The sequence below is a fragment of the Nothoprocta perdicaria genome, unplaced genomic scaffold (assembly GCF_003342845.1).
Source record: "Nothoprocta perdicaria isolate Ctin4 unplaced genomic scaffold, notPer1 scaffold_132, whole genome shotgun sequence".
Lineage (NCBI taxonomy): Eukaryota > Metazoa > Chordata > Aves > Tinamiformes > Tinamidae > Nothoprocta > Nothoprocta perdicaria.
The window spans coordinates 320,951-335,514 of NW_020454450.1; the positions used below are offsets into that span (position 1 = coordinate 320,951).

The window sequence follows — 14,564 nt, forward strand, 5'->3', positions numbered from 1 at the left end:
CTCGCCCCCCTGCCCCGCGCCCCGCGCCGGGCCGCTCTCGCCCCCCTGCCTGCGCGGGCGCTCCCGGAGCCCGTCCTGCCCTGACTTGCGCGTCTTGCAACACCTCGCTCTGCCGTCCCGCTCCCATTGTCTAAACATGCGGATGGATAAAGTCCCGTTCTTGCTCCTTGCTGCCTTCCTGCAGAGCGCCGTGCCCGAGGCACGCGCGGATAACGTCCCGGCCTTTCCCTTTCTAATTTTTACTTTAGTGCTGCGAAAAGCTTGGCCTCTATCTGCTACCCTTAACTTGCAACTTGGCGGCTCCCCGCAGCGAGGCTCTTAGCCCCGGGATKAGCAGAGGGCGCTCAGTAAGCGCAGCCTGGCCGGGGGCTCCCTGTCCAGCCTGCCGGGGGGTCGCTGGGTGCCCACGCCGCCCTCTGGCTTCGCCGCGGTCCCGTTTGTCGCCCGTTCCTTAAAGAACAGCAGGGATGGAGCGAGTTTGCTCCTGCCAAAGCTGTTTGCGTTGGGCAGCCCTACAACAAATCAGTGATAATAGCTCCGCAAGCTGCTGCTTTTTGGACTTTTCCCACTTGGTGGATACTGAAATAAGGTGCATTTAGAAGTCCAGTCTAAAGGAACTGTTYTGGGAGTCAGGTAATGTTGTCCCAGGATACTGAATGGGGCCGGGCAGAAGCTATGGGACTGCGTGGCTGAATGTGACTTTATTAAAAACAGCAACAACAAAAATTAGAAAGAATTGCCTCTGTTAATCTGCCCTGCTTGTATACAGAGCTGTGAATATAGCTGTTTTTCTCCTTTGCTACCCTGTGTTTTCTCAAGAAAAAATTAATGCACATGATTAGAATGGGAGTGATTTTCTGTATTTTTGTAAACATCCCATGATAGAAACATTCACTAATACAAGGTGAGCTGGGAGGCAAGTTGCCATGTGCTTGAAAGGTTTTAATTACAGCAATTTGTGTAGAGTGTAGGGCCGAGCCTTGTAAAAGTGTGTAGTTTTACGTCCCTGCCGTATTTCTGTACGACTTGTTAAGGAGAGTGGCCAAGTGYCTCTGTTGGAGGCGTCAGTTCCTGGAAGTTCTTGTTCCGTTTTCGTTTGGTCTCTTTCTTCTTTTGGGGCTTCTGACTTTTGCCAGCTGCAAAAGCCTCCTCCTGGAGCCGTTCTCGCTCAGAGGCGCTTGGGAAGGTGCTTGCACGAACAGAGATGTGCAGAAGTGCTACAGCTTTTAATAAGGAAGCTATTGCTATGTAGGGAAGCTTAGAAGTATCCATTAATGTGTTAACATCTGGTTCACAGCAACTTGGGTTCTCTGTGTTTACTGGTACTAGGCTGACTCATCACTTAGTATCTTCTGAGCTCGAAAGCCCTGCTATCTGTTCTCCCATACAAAATTAACCAGAAATTATGCCAGTTACTGACTTTGTTTCCCTTTTGTTTCCCCTTTTCTCTGTAAGATATGCATGTGTGCAGCAGAACAGGAAATCTGTACCCCCGTGATTAAAGAAACTCAGTGATGTTCTTTTTTCAATAAATTTATTTTATTTGAAATATATATTCAGGAAGGTTAGAATGCTTTTAATCAACTCCCTATTTATCTCCTTTTTTTAGTGTGGCTTTTTTTCAATTTTTATTTTGCCCGTTTTTGCTTGAAGAGTGACCCACCTATTAGGATAGGATAGATAGAACCTATTAGGATTTTTTTCTGAAACTCAAAATAGTTTTAATCAGATTTGTGTTTCCTGGGTAAGAACTTTGCTGTCTTTACTGTGCAGGTGTCATTTAAAAAAAAAAGTAATGCCCATGCTACAGTTTTTGACACTTCTCTTTTCCCTGCAGGACATATCTTCTCGTGGGAGCTCCGAAAGCCAACACTACCCAGCACAACATTGTAGAAGGAGGCCAGGTGCTCAAATGCAACTGGAATTCCAACAGAAACTGCCAGCCCATTGTATTTGACTCCACAGGTAACCAGGGGGTGGCAGGAGGAGGGCTTCCCTGCACATCTTGTTATTCTGGTTTTGTTTTAGCCTGATGATGGGTTTGTATTCCTCCTATGTATTTTCCAGTGACCCTAAAACATCTAGCAACCTAATCCACTGTGGGAACAATCCCCCATGAGCCCAGTGGAAATTAGAGACCTATTACAAACGTGACATGTGAGGAAAGCTTTTTGAGAGTATAAGCTTCAAATTGAGCTTTTTTCTTTTCCTTTTTTTAACTCTTACGTATTTTTGCCCCGCGTGTACATGAACRTTTGCACTGTTGCTGATGGGAGCGCTCGGATGCCCTGGTGGGAGCCGGAGCCGAGTGTGAGGCGCGCTGCGGCCGAGCRGGAGCGATGCCCCCGCTCCCAGCTTCCCTGGGTCTCGGGCCCTGCTGCACACAGTGATGCTCACGAGCTGGCGGGAGAGCTCCTGCCCCAGCCCTCAGGGCTGAATCCTGGTTTCCACAGCCGGTTTCGGAGCAGTGGGAGAACACCGGCGTGGCAGGGGAGTGCATTAGCAAGACCCATATGGTTTGGCAGAGGAAGCACCTGAGCTTTTAAGGTCCACTTGGTTACAGTCTGTTCCTGGCTTTAGCCTGCCCAGTCATGTTCATTTATTTGCAAACCGTAGTGCAATAGAGAGAAAAAGCTCCAATTATTGATACCCAGATTTTTCAGGTCTTCGCATTTTTCTGAAAGTTGCGCTGTTATCAGTTCTTTTGTGTAAGAAAAAAAGATACGTAGTGATACATATGAAACCAAATAAAACCTATCTTTTTACTTCAGTCCACTGAAAATTTTCTAAGTGATTATTAAGGGCTAATAAGATCTAACGGACTATGGAAGTGTGAGGTTTTGTCTACATCAGTGTTAGCCAGCAATATTTTTCTTTTATTTTCTACTTTGGGCTTGTATTACACCAATGTGTGGAATACAAACAGCATGATCTTTAATTAACATTAAAGAACATCTGCCTCCGATGTAGCAGCCATAAAACTTTAACTGGGGAAGAGCAGCCTCCTCCGTGCCAGATGAAAGGAGGAATATAACTTCAAATGGGAATTGCAAAGCATTTATGAGTTTGTGCTGTGAGTGTTTGCAATAGGTTTTTCCATCTACCAGGCAAAATAAATAGAAACAAAGCAATGCTGCTGTGCTTAAGGTACGTGCTACAAGCAGTGTTTAGCTTATAGTATTGCCTTTAAGTACTGGGCATGTGAATTGCTTGAAATTTAGCAGTAGTAAAAATAGCAGACTCAAGATGTCTTTCAGGCTTACTTTAACTCATTGTGGCTCTGTTGCAAGGAATTGGGAAATACTGTATTTGTCTATTGTTCCCAAGTAAAAAGGGGCATTGTATTCCAGCATAATAAAATAATCAATGCTCCGAGACCCAGCAAAGTGTCTTTTATTTTTTCTGTTTGTATAATACAATGGCTGAATGGTGCGTTACAATGGCARTGTTTTACTGCCAATGCAGTTTAACCTCCCCTTGCACCTCGRTGTTGTAGGGAATTAGGGAAGTCTTGTGAGTCCCTCATGGGGAATGACAGTCAGGTGGTTTGACTGCTGTTTTATGGTGCTAATTGGAAGGTGATTTTTGTAGCTAACTAAGTGAAACCTCTGCAAGAATTCAGGTTCATCCAGCAGTGCTTCAGCATCTGTAACTGCAGAGTTTTTATTTAGCCATGGCAATACAAAGGAGACTGTTTTTGAGATTATATTCCTCTTTTGCTAATGGCAAAAGGGATATACATTCTGTATGTTTCCTTAGGTGAGTTTCTTTCTGATCATGTGCAGCTCGTGAGAAGCCAGTGCTGAAAGCGCTGACRCTCGTGGCTTTCTCAGGAGCTCTCAGCTGGCCTCTCCATCCATATCCAGCCCCATTCCAAGGGCTAGGAAATCAGTCTGGCCAGCTAGAAGGCGTGATGCTGCTCCTCTCCCTGCTGCTTGTGTGCTGTGCAGAGGAAAGAGTCTGTCTTGCCCTACCTCTGTAGGGTTCTCTATGCCCTCTTCCTCTGTGGTCCTATCATAAATGTATATGAGAGTATTGGAGGGGTCAAGGAAAGGGGGCCTGTCCTCCCTGCTCCTTGCTTTCCTGAAGAGCATATGCAGCTACGTTCTTCTAAGGACTTCCTAATGCTACTAGGGTGCAGGCTTGGATTCATGGTTACATTTTCTCCTTGCAGAGGCAGGCTTTAAAGTATGGCAGTGAATATTAAGAAATATATATATATAAAATATAATATATTTTTATATATATATATATAATATATAATTATCATCTTTAATTGCCGATGGCTTTGAAAACCTAGGAGCAATTCTTCAAAAGCAGGTGCTGTGTTTTCCCAAAACACAGTATCAGTCGTTGTTCCTGTTCTTTTATATGCTCTGGAAGATGAATACTATAATTATTATGGAGGAGAAAAAACAAGAAAATCATTTCTGTGTCAAGATGAATCTTTAGTTAGACAGTTGGGGTTTTCTTTGATCTTTTGTAACTATTTCTTTTAAGCCTTCTACTTTTCTAGTTCTTTTTTGTTATTTTCCTTCTGCTTTCTTCTTAAACATAGTCTTGGTTTTAAATTCCCTCCAACCTCATGGGTCCTTTCTCCTCCACAYCTGTTAAAAAGGCCACAGTGAACTCAGCAGCTCAGCACTGGCTGTCTGGGATTGGGGTTTATTTTGTGAGTTTTGCTGCTGACTCGGGCGCCTTCCTTGCCCAAGAGCTTGCTGCTTACGTGACAGAAATGCAGCAGCTATTGCAGAGCCACAGGGAAGGCACGTGCTGCCCTGTGGCAATTTTGGAGGAGTTCCTTGAGTACTCGCTCCCACTGATGTTTTTCCTCACTTGAATTTCCCCTTTCTCCAGCTCCTGCAGAAGAAAGCCGTACATAACTAAGCTGATAATCCCTGCCTCTGCAAAAATTGCTGTGTTGTGCCCTCCTTCCTGCCCACAGCAGCTCAGTTCAGTGAGGAGAGGAGCCGGACGCCTCAGAGATAGGATTCTGTTTGTGGACCTCTTGCACCTTGGGGATGGYTGGTTTTTGTAGAGCCAGTTGGTGTTTCCTGGTTCCTGGCACTCGTAGCCACACTGTGGAAACGTCACTGGTAAAGATTATGGTGCCCAGATGTTTAGTGAGGGCACCGTGCCAGCAAACCTCCTTCCTGCTTTGTAGAGTGTGGCGTACAGAACTCCTTTAACCTAAAATATGTAGAGAAGTACATTGATGTTTTCCTTAGCTTGTTTTGGAGAGATAAAGGAAAAAGGCAGCAAAAGCAGCCCCCTAACCTCATTAAAGTGTATGTTACAATTTTTAAACTGCTTGGCAGAAAAATATATATATTGTGTGACCGTTTCTACACAGGGTGCTTTGTCCTCTGAGGTGCCGATATATCAGTGACAGGGAGAGGGGACGTCCCCTGTGCCCGTGTCTCTGGGCCTGGCAACGGCTCTGCGTGTCCGCTCCGCACGTGAGCGCTGCCCGACGTAAAGGCGCTCCGCTCCGCTCTGCTGCGGGGCCTCCGGGCGCTTGGGCATCGACCTCCGTTGGCCTCGATTTAACGGGGTCGTGAGTGTGTGAAAAACGCATAGCAAACGTGTGGGGAAAATGCACTGAACTTCAGGAGCACTTATAGCTGTGATGCTTGTGCCTTGCGTACACGGCTGCAGCATCTCAGGGAATCTTTGGGAAAGGCTTGAAGCCAGCCAAACACTTCAGACTGGTTTTTCTTCCTCTTAGGAGCACGTGAGGGTTAAAGCTGCAAAGAAACYGAGCACACAAGCAAGGCTTCCTCCCATCAGCACAGTTTGCTGATCCTGTTTTAAGGTTGCGACAGTGAAAGACGATGCAGTGCTTGTTTCTGCCTCTCTAACTGCTTATGCTGCCAAGCCAGTGGTAGGAACAGATTTGTTAAAGAAGTGCTGTATACATGCTAAATTTTTCTTTTTTTACTTTGTTTCTGTTTATCTTGTTAATTCAATAGCTAAATGTAAACATTATGAAATTAAGATTTCTGGTGTTCATATTTTTAGTATGCCCTGGTTTCCTTCCTACATTTGCCATGCCATTGACACGATTTTCATTGAATTGCTATGGAAAATATTTGGGATTTTTTTTTTCCCTATGTCTCTGTTGCCATTTAGAATTTAAGAATATGTAGGTGGGTATATTTCTTCAGGGTAAGCACAGGGGGAAACTTGCATTCAAGATAGCATCATCTTCAAAATATCCATAAGCATATGACAATGCCATAAATGCCAGTATGWTTATATTACTTCATGTCATAAATGTAGAAAATTGGTTCCTTTGCMAAGTGCTGTAAACTTTCCATTCAAAAAAAGAAAAATTTCTGGGGCAAGATGGGTAAATCTTATTCCTTCTCCMTGCAAGATAATTTTGTGACTAACACTGTAGAGGTTTGTCTGTTTCAACCCATAGTGATAAGAGAACATCTAAATTTCAGGTAAAAAAAAAAAAAAAAAAGAAATTGAAGAGTAAGTGAGTAAGTGGGAAAATGTTTCTTAGTTTGCCTTAAAGTGTTTTAAAATTTTTTTCTCTCCTTATTACACTCTGCTAAGGTCCTAAAAAGTACCATTATTTGAACATATTTTTGCAGGCTCTGTGAGCCCTAGAACTAATCTGGCTTTTCCACAAAACTGACCGGAAAGGTGGTTCCTCCTTTAAAAAGCTTACAGAGAGGGCTTGGCTTCAGCCTCTTTTCTTGCTTAGCAGCTTCTTCCAGCAAAAACGTATTTCTTGCGAGTAAGCAGTAAAAGGAATGATGAACTTAATATAAAAGCCCATTTTCTGTTTCTGACCGTTTTTGAGGAGGAGGTCAAATAACACTTATTAAAGATGTATTTTTTTCTCCTTCCCTCCTCCTCATCCCATGGTCTCCAAGGATTAGCACAGCCAAGCTTGTGTAGATGGATCCACCCATYGATGAGAAGGGATTTCCACACACTTGCCCAGGGAGTAGATTCTTGAAAAGTTAAAAGGTTTTTCTGTAAGATCTGTTTTATTTTCTACAATTATCTCCTTTTTTGTCTAAAGTTGAACATGTTTTTTCTGTGCAAGAAGAGAATTGAAAGTTTACTGAATTAGACAAAAAAGCACTGAGTACAAAGTTGCTTTAAATGCGTTCTACAATAAAATCTGCAAGTCACCGTATTTATTTTCTTTTAAAATTTGACATATGTAGAAGAGCAGGGTGGATATACTTAGCTAATTGTTGCATCTAGATAAATACCTCCGTTATTTGGGATAGTAGTGAGTGGGAGAACTGAGAGTTTTCATTCTGACAAGCATGCAGAAAATCTTCAGGGACCTGTGTAACCAGTTGGAGTTAATGGYGCTGTACACGTGTGAGCAATATGTAGCATATTAATGTAAACCAAATGACTTTCCTACGTGCTTGTTTTCCAAGAGGAAGCAGTCTTCCTCCTCAAGCTATTTTGCTCTTCCTCATTGTTGACCTAACTCTTTGCCAACCAAGGACCACGGGAGATGGGAGGTGAGGAACTGCATCCTAAAAATATAACCGAATGGCTTGTGGTGATAACACTGCTCCTGCACGTCACAGTTTTTCTTGTACAAGGCTTTTAGGCCTGGAATTAAGGACTGAAGGGGGAAATTCTGCTGCACTGCAGAACCCTTGTTGTGGCAGATGCCTCTTCAGTCTGCACCTAGAATAATCACAGAGAAGGCAGGTGCTCCCACAAGCTATTTCTAAAGGAATTGTGCTTGGAACTGGGAGCTTTTATGCTGGTGGAGGGCAGATTTCTTGAGAAGGTTTTGTTGTTGCTCAGAAAGCTGTGGTGGTTTGGCGGATGGTTGCTCAGGCCTTTGGTTGCACGTAGTGCCCCAGACACACACATTGCTGAGGTTTATCCCTCTTTTTGGTGAAAGACTTTTCCTGCTGCTTTCATTCTCCATGTCAGGTCTCAGAAGTGAAGATTGGATGTGCCCTGCAGAAACCATAGAGTACTAAAAACCAGGAGCATTGCAAGTGTTAATGTCCTCTTAATCTGAGTGTTTTTATTGCCTCGGGAGAAGAAGTTAGTGTAGCCTCTGGATAAATCCTTATCACTTTAGCCGATAGCTTTACTGTCCCTCCTCCCTCTGGACCTTCCCATGTGCTTTGCCCCAACAGAGTCATTTTGAACAACTTGTTCTTAATTTTATTTTTGCCCAAAAATCCTTCAAAACTGATCATTTTGATCTATGCTAAGGATAGGGGAAAGCTAATGGTAGGGAAAATGCTACTAAACCTTGCCCTGTTTTCCTCTGGTGAATTCCTCCTGGCATTTCCAAGATGTTTTCTGTCCCCCCTCCACCGTGGGTGCCTCTGCACAATAGGGGCTTTGTTTGCCGGCCCAAGCCACCAGGCTGGCGCCGCTCTATCTGCCTGTGACCTATTTAGTCAGAAATGGGTAAGTTAGCTGCTTTGTGGAGCTCTGGTTGCCGGTGTGGCACCATTCAAGATCTGCTGATGTTGGGAATCCATGGCTGCATAAGAAGTTGAGGCTCAAATTTGCTTTTGGAGGTCTTGATCGTTGGTACGAACGAGTTGGTTGTTCACAATTCCGTCTTCTCCACCTGTGGAATAAGGAGACGAGCCTGGGAGAGATTGATAGTTTGGGAAAGTAACTTGCTGCTACCAAGGACTGCTTTATTTTTACCTGACTATTTTCCTGGGGCTGCAAAAGGTTGGGAGGTTGGTGTCTCGGAGACCATTGGTTCCATCAGCACCAGACCCCGGCTGTGGTGAGGACCATCTCTTCCTGTTTGGTCTCAGTGGCGTGGCTGAGCACAAAGGCTCTCGCTCACCRGAGGCCAAGGGAGAAGATGCGGTTGTTGCTGCAGAGCTGGGAGGAAGCTGCGAGGGCCATGCCCTGGAAAGAGGAAGGGGAAGCGTGGAAGCTCCCAAGCCCTGCTTATCACGGGCTCTTTGTTATCTAAAGCCGTGGGAGGCATCAGCTGCCTCCCAGAACGGGGACTTCCAAGTACAGATAAACTTGCGCCTGTTCTTGGCTCGTTGACTAAGCAAGGTTGAAATCTCTGTGATGTTTAGATGAAAGACAGATGCCTTGTTCTATGTGAAATTCTGGTTGATGACAAGTGTGCTCTTGTACATTGCATAATGTTGTCTTTCCTGTGTTGAGTTGACGTTTGCGTAGAACTGGGACCATCATTTTTCATGAAATTTTCATTAGTTATGAGGAAGTTTATTCCAGGGGATTTTGTGAATCAGGTGAGTGTTTAAATCTTAGAGTTTCTCAAGTGTTCCTAGCGCAGAGACAGTGGAGGCTGCTCTACCTGACTCATTGCTGTCTCGGTTCAGGCCTCTTTGGGGCAGATGTGTGTAGTCCTCTTCCCTCATTCCGTACAAACAGCAAGGATTTGGCTTCCAAGTGGGCTACACGTGGCAGACGCCAGCTCTGTTCACTTGACCAGCTGCAAACACTCAATAATAACCTCGTTGCTTCTGTAACTGGTAACATCTAGAGGAAATTCAGAAATATACCTTCCCTTCTCGAGAATGCTTTYGGTCTTTTTGTTATTAATGGAAGATAACTTAGACTTTTTCCTTTTATGCAGTTTTTACTTACTATCTGATACTACAGATTCGATATATAAATTAAAATCCTAGTCAGTGCAATGAGATGAGCGTGTCTCATTGGTGCAGCAGTAGCAGTGAGTGTACGTAACACACTTTTTAAAAGCACTTCTGTTCTTCACTTCACAAACCCATCACCCCACCTGGAGAGCATGTTGTGAGGCTGAGCACTGTTGAGCAGGAGGCTCATGAGGCTGAGCACTGGCATGTCAGCCCTTCTTCCCCAATGGAAGAGTCATGGGAAATGACTCCCATGTACAATGTGATCACATGTACAATGAGTACAGTGAGAAAGAGCAAAGGAAAAAACATGGCATAAGCTTCCTTTGCAGTTATAAATAACAGCCTATGGTCAAATGAAATAATCCTGGAATTAATGACCATCAACTAGAAGTCCCTGGAGTGGCTGGATTTTAATCTGGCAAATAGTTTTGTAGAAGAAATTGGAATATTTTCTTGAATAAAGCTAGTCACARCCTAATTTGTGTGATCTAGATATATTTGACTGACAATTTAAAAACGTTTSTTAGGTTTACTGGGGACACTGCAAAAAAAATCAGAAATGCATGAAAAAAACCGCAGTGTCTGTAAGAACTGTATCAGCAGTGAGATTCACTGTATTCTCTCAAAACAYTGGGTTTGATTTTTAAAGCCTTGCATGTTGTAATCCTCCCAGTATTATGCTTCCCTTTGTTTAATGTTTTTAAAAGGTCCTGAGGGGTGGGGAGTGTTTACCACTACTGAAAAGTTAAYGTGATAAAGCAGCAGTGAAGGCAGACTCCTTGTTTTAACTGCAGCACAGAACTGCACAAGTCAGACCCGTGACCTCCCTCGATAAATGTACTTTGCAGTAAACTGAAACACCTTATCTTAACTCTGATTTACTTCAGCAAGGACCCACAAGTAAATGCTTTTAATGTTTGTTTTCCCCAATCRGGAACAGAAACCCGAATGTTTTCTCATGCAGTGCAATGGGGATTTTGATGACGGGGGTGTTTTCCAGATTTCCTTGGGGAATTGTTTTCTTGGAGAGAGGGAAAGCTTTATAACRTATTTACACAGTGTTTTGTTGGAATAGGGGAATTTTTTTAAGGGGTAGAGGTAAATAGAAGTTCCTTTTTCTCTTTTAAATGAGAGCTGACATCAGATTTGGTCAGCATTTATTTATTTAAAAAGTCCATGTTTCCAAAGTRTATGTTTCCCCACCCCCGCTCCCACTTATTGTAGTCTTTCCTGTGCTTTAACACATTTTTCTGTGTTGTAGTCAGCTTTAAGCAGTATAGGAACTCCCTTCCCACAAGGAATCTGCAGGCTTTAGAGGATAAATCCAATGTAAGAMGTTAAACCCAGTATAAGACATTTCAACCTTGCAACAAAAGTTGTTTGGGGCACACAAGCAATTTGTYTAATTGCAAAACAACTTATAAATGTTTCTGAAATAGTAAATGTGTTCTAAGTGAATGCAATATAGTTAGCCAAGATGGAATGAATAGATAAATAGAATATGTTCCACTGTTATGCTTTTAAGCATGAGAGTCCCCAGTTTGTTTTTCTTAGGCCTTCAGAGATGAACAATGCTACTTCTAAAGTCATTGCTTCTGACCATGCCTGAAAGCCTAGATAATTACCTACTGAAATAAAATAGGGGATGAGTTTCTAATGTTATCCTTAATGTTATCCTACTGGTTTAGAGATGATCACATTTTCTCAGTGCTGCAGAAAAAAATATTTTATCCTCTAAAAGTTAAGGAGAAATAAGTTTGTTGCTGTCTTTCTTGGACATGGACTCGTCTTTGGCCCAGGGCAGTGCTGGGAATGCGCAAGGAGAAGGCAGCGAGCGGTTGCTTTGGCAGCATCTTGGTGCCACCACGAGAGGCACCAAGAAACACTCATTATTTTTTTTTTTTCTTTTTTTTTACTGCTTCATGTCCCCATGTTCAGCATTCAGCTGAAGCTTTAGGGGGAAAAAAATCCTTAAAATCTATGATAAAATGAGATTGCTGGTAAAGCTGAACGGCTGCTCACCCATAGCACACACAGTACCCACCCAGAGTGCGGTAGGACTCTCCTTTCTGCTCTAATGCTGCTGGCTGCTGTGTCCGGAGGGCACATGGAATGTGTGGCAGTGGGTAAATAGGCAGAGCTGCTGCCCCTTCTGGGGGCAGTTTCACTGAGAGGAACCCCGTCATGCAGCTTGCATCCTTAGAGCATCCTGAGGTGAAAGAAGGTGATAAAACAGAGATTTTGGAAGTTCAGGACTTCAGTTCCTTGTTTGAATGTATCTAGCTCTGTCTCTGGATTTCTGTTCCGTGAGCAGATGACATGCAGGACTCTTGAATCTGTTTCTGCAAGGAGGGTGGAGGCAGAAGGACGTGATTATTTTTATAGGCCAGTTTTGCCTCTGTTGTAATTGGAAGAGGAAATAAAAATAGTTTTTAGTAATGTTATGCACTCTTGCCTGGATATCTACCTCACCCCAATCTGAAGGCAAAAGAAGGTATTCCAGATGCTTCCTCGTTTTGGCTGATGGTGCAGATTAGAATCAGTTTTATTGTCCTTTCTTCAGGGATTTCCCRATGGATGCAATAAAGTGCCTGAAGGCAGAGCGTGTTTTCCAAGGTGTAAAACATGTGAGGAAGTTTTGATTCAAGTGGTCACAGGTCTTGAGCGAGGAGGTGCTGATTCATGGCCGGGCTGGGCTGTGGGATTCCCGCCAGCCCTTGGGAGCTGAGGGCCGGCTGTGACCTCACTGCTCCCGGAGCTCTAGGCACCACAAACCAGCAGTTTAGGTGCCTTTATTTATTTTTCTTAAGCAATCTTTTCAGACTTTTTTTCAGARTCTTCTCTTTTTCAGAGTTTTTCTCATCAGGCTAACAAAGCTTCCATTGTTTCAGTGTTGGTAAATGAAGAATATTAAATCATTTAAAGACTTTGCGTTCACTCTGGTACAAAATGCTCTTCACAAACTTGTTACTACTAAACATCTGCTATTGTTGAATAGTTAACATTAAAAAGTGCATTTTTTTCCCCTTATTTGACACATTCTTCAGCACGGGCAAGTGCCATCATTTTTGAGATGGAAGACCCTTCAGCTTTAGGCTTGTGAGCATGCTCATGGCTGTGCCTTGTAGGCACTCAGGACAGAAACATTCAAAATTGGCAGAAGAGCAGAAGAATTCCTGTTCCCATAGCAGTCAGTGACAAAATTCACATAATTTAGGCAGCGCAATATTTCTTCCAAAAGCAGTAGTACAGACTAGATTTGACAGTGATTATCAAAGTGAACAGGACCRTAATCTAGTATGAAAATCAAGCATCTTAAGTATGAGATGCTCTTTGTGACCTTGACAAAGATAATATAAATTATTTGCTTTTAAAACAAATCAATGTTGTATTAATGTCTTGTGTGTGCATGTGTATGTATATATTTTTTTAACTGCATTTGTTCCTAGGTATAAAATTGAACTAAAAAATCCTCATTTTGAGAATATTACTGTAAAAGGAGGATAATCTCCAGTGTACTGTTTTCTGCCTGTGTCTGTGCATCACATGTCTGTTATTTGTTTTTATTCATGATGTACAGTGTCCTGTGAAACTGAACTTCTTTTTCATTTTCTTTTTAGGCAACAGAGATTTTGCTCCTGGTGATCCTCTGGAATTTAAGTCTCATCAGTGGTTTGGAGCCTCTGTGAGATCCAAAAATGATAAAATTTTGGTAAGCCAGTGATGCCTTTCAGATGTTTCAGTGTAAAAGGGTTCAGATGGTGTCAACATCCTCTGGATGGGTGGCAGGATAAATGTGCCAAAACTGGGGCTTGGGGAGGAAGTTGTTATTCTAGGCATAGCTGGAACTTCGCTGTATTACTCCATTCCCCCCAGCATTTTGTAGAAGGATTTGTTTTCTCTCTGCCSTGTCCTCCTTAGGCCTGTGCCCCTTTGTATCACTGGAGGACAGAAACRAAGCAGGAGAGGGAGCCCGTAGGAACCTGCTACCTGCTGGATGGGTCTCGAGCCGTGGAGTATGCGCCCTGCAGGTCAAGTAAGTCCTCTGCACTTGTTGGCTTTCTCTTTGGAGTTTCCCTTCTCTTATAATATATTTTATGTACCTTGGAAGACATTTTGCTTTTTAYAGGTGTTTCTCCCTTTCGCATGTAGCATGCAAATAGAAACAATTAGAAAAAGTGATGGCAATTAGTAAAAAGCCCTGTGCTGTGTCCAGGCATCTGGATTCTCCTCCAGGTGGTGTTCAACATCCAGACCTGCTTACTCCTCTGCAGGCAAGAGCAAAATCTGGATCCAAATACCCTGGGAAGTTGAGGACACTGAATTTTCAATTGACTATTTAAGGAGTCATTCTGTCACTCAAACTGAGCCCCTCCCTCCTTTCTAATCCTATTGGGATGTGACTGTTTCCCTGTAGTATGTGAAATGGGCAGAAATTGTTACAGTGTTTTAGCTGATGCTTTTCACTGCTGTGTGAATTGTGCAACGTTAGAACAGCATATCTGGCATCTGATGAGAAAAACTTCTGGAAGTGCTCATAAAAAAAAAAAAAAAAAGCAGCTCTAGAATTTCTGAAGTTTAAACTTTAAAACTTTAAACTTTAGAACTTTAAATGRGTGGTCCTTTTGGGGAACAAGACTTTGCACAAATAAGTGCTTATTTCCACTGCTTCTAATATTCTGTTGCTAATTTTCACTGTTTACTTTTACAGTGTTAGAACATCTGTTAGACCAATGCTGAGGTTGCAAAAGCTTTTGGTTGCAAGTTGTTGAAGAGAAGTTACAGATTTAGAAAGTAGAGAAACATCTTTAGAAACATGAAAGGAGAAAAAATTTTCAAGGTTCAAATTCAGCAGTGCAAAGTTACTTAAAACTTTTGTTTCCATAGAAGTATCTCACTACCAATACCAATACTTATTTTTTTCCCTTTCCTCCTTTTTCTTTCTTTTTGTTT

At 42.9% G+C, this 14,564-nt stretch overlaps 1 protein-coding gene across 1 annotated transcript in view; it reads left to right on the top strand.

The window, feature by feature from the left end:
- The first annotated feature begins 1,461 nt into the window (after positions 1 to 1,461).
- ITGAV (integrin subunit alpha V) overlaps positions 1,462 to 14,564 on the top strand; it is a 39,306-nt gene continuing 26,203 nt past the window's right edge. Inside the window, exons 1-5 of the mRNA XM_026033729.1 lie at positions 1,462 to 1,511; positions 1,838 to 1,965; positions 13,232 to 13,323; positions 13,533 to 13,647; positions 13,848 to 13,885. Coding sequence (XP_025889514.1) covers positions 1,462 to 1,511; positions 1,838 to 1,965; positions 13,232 to 13,323; positions 13,533 to 13,647; positions 13,848 to 13,885 — 423 coding nt within the window. The remainder of the gene's footprint in view (positions 1,512 to 1,837; positions 1,966 to 13,231; positions 13,324 to 13,532; positions 13,648 to 13,847; positions 13,886 to 14,564) is intronic.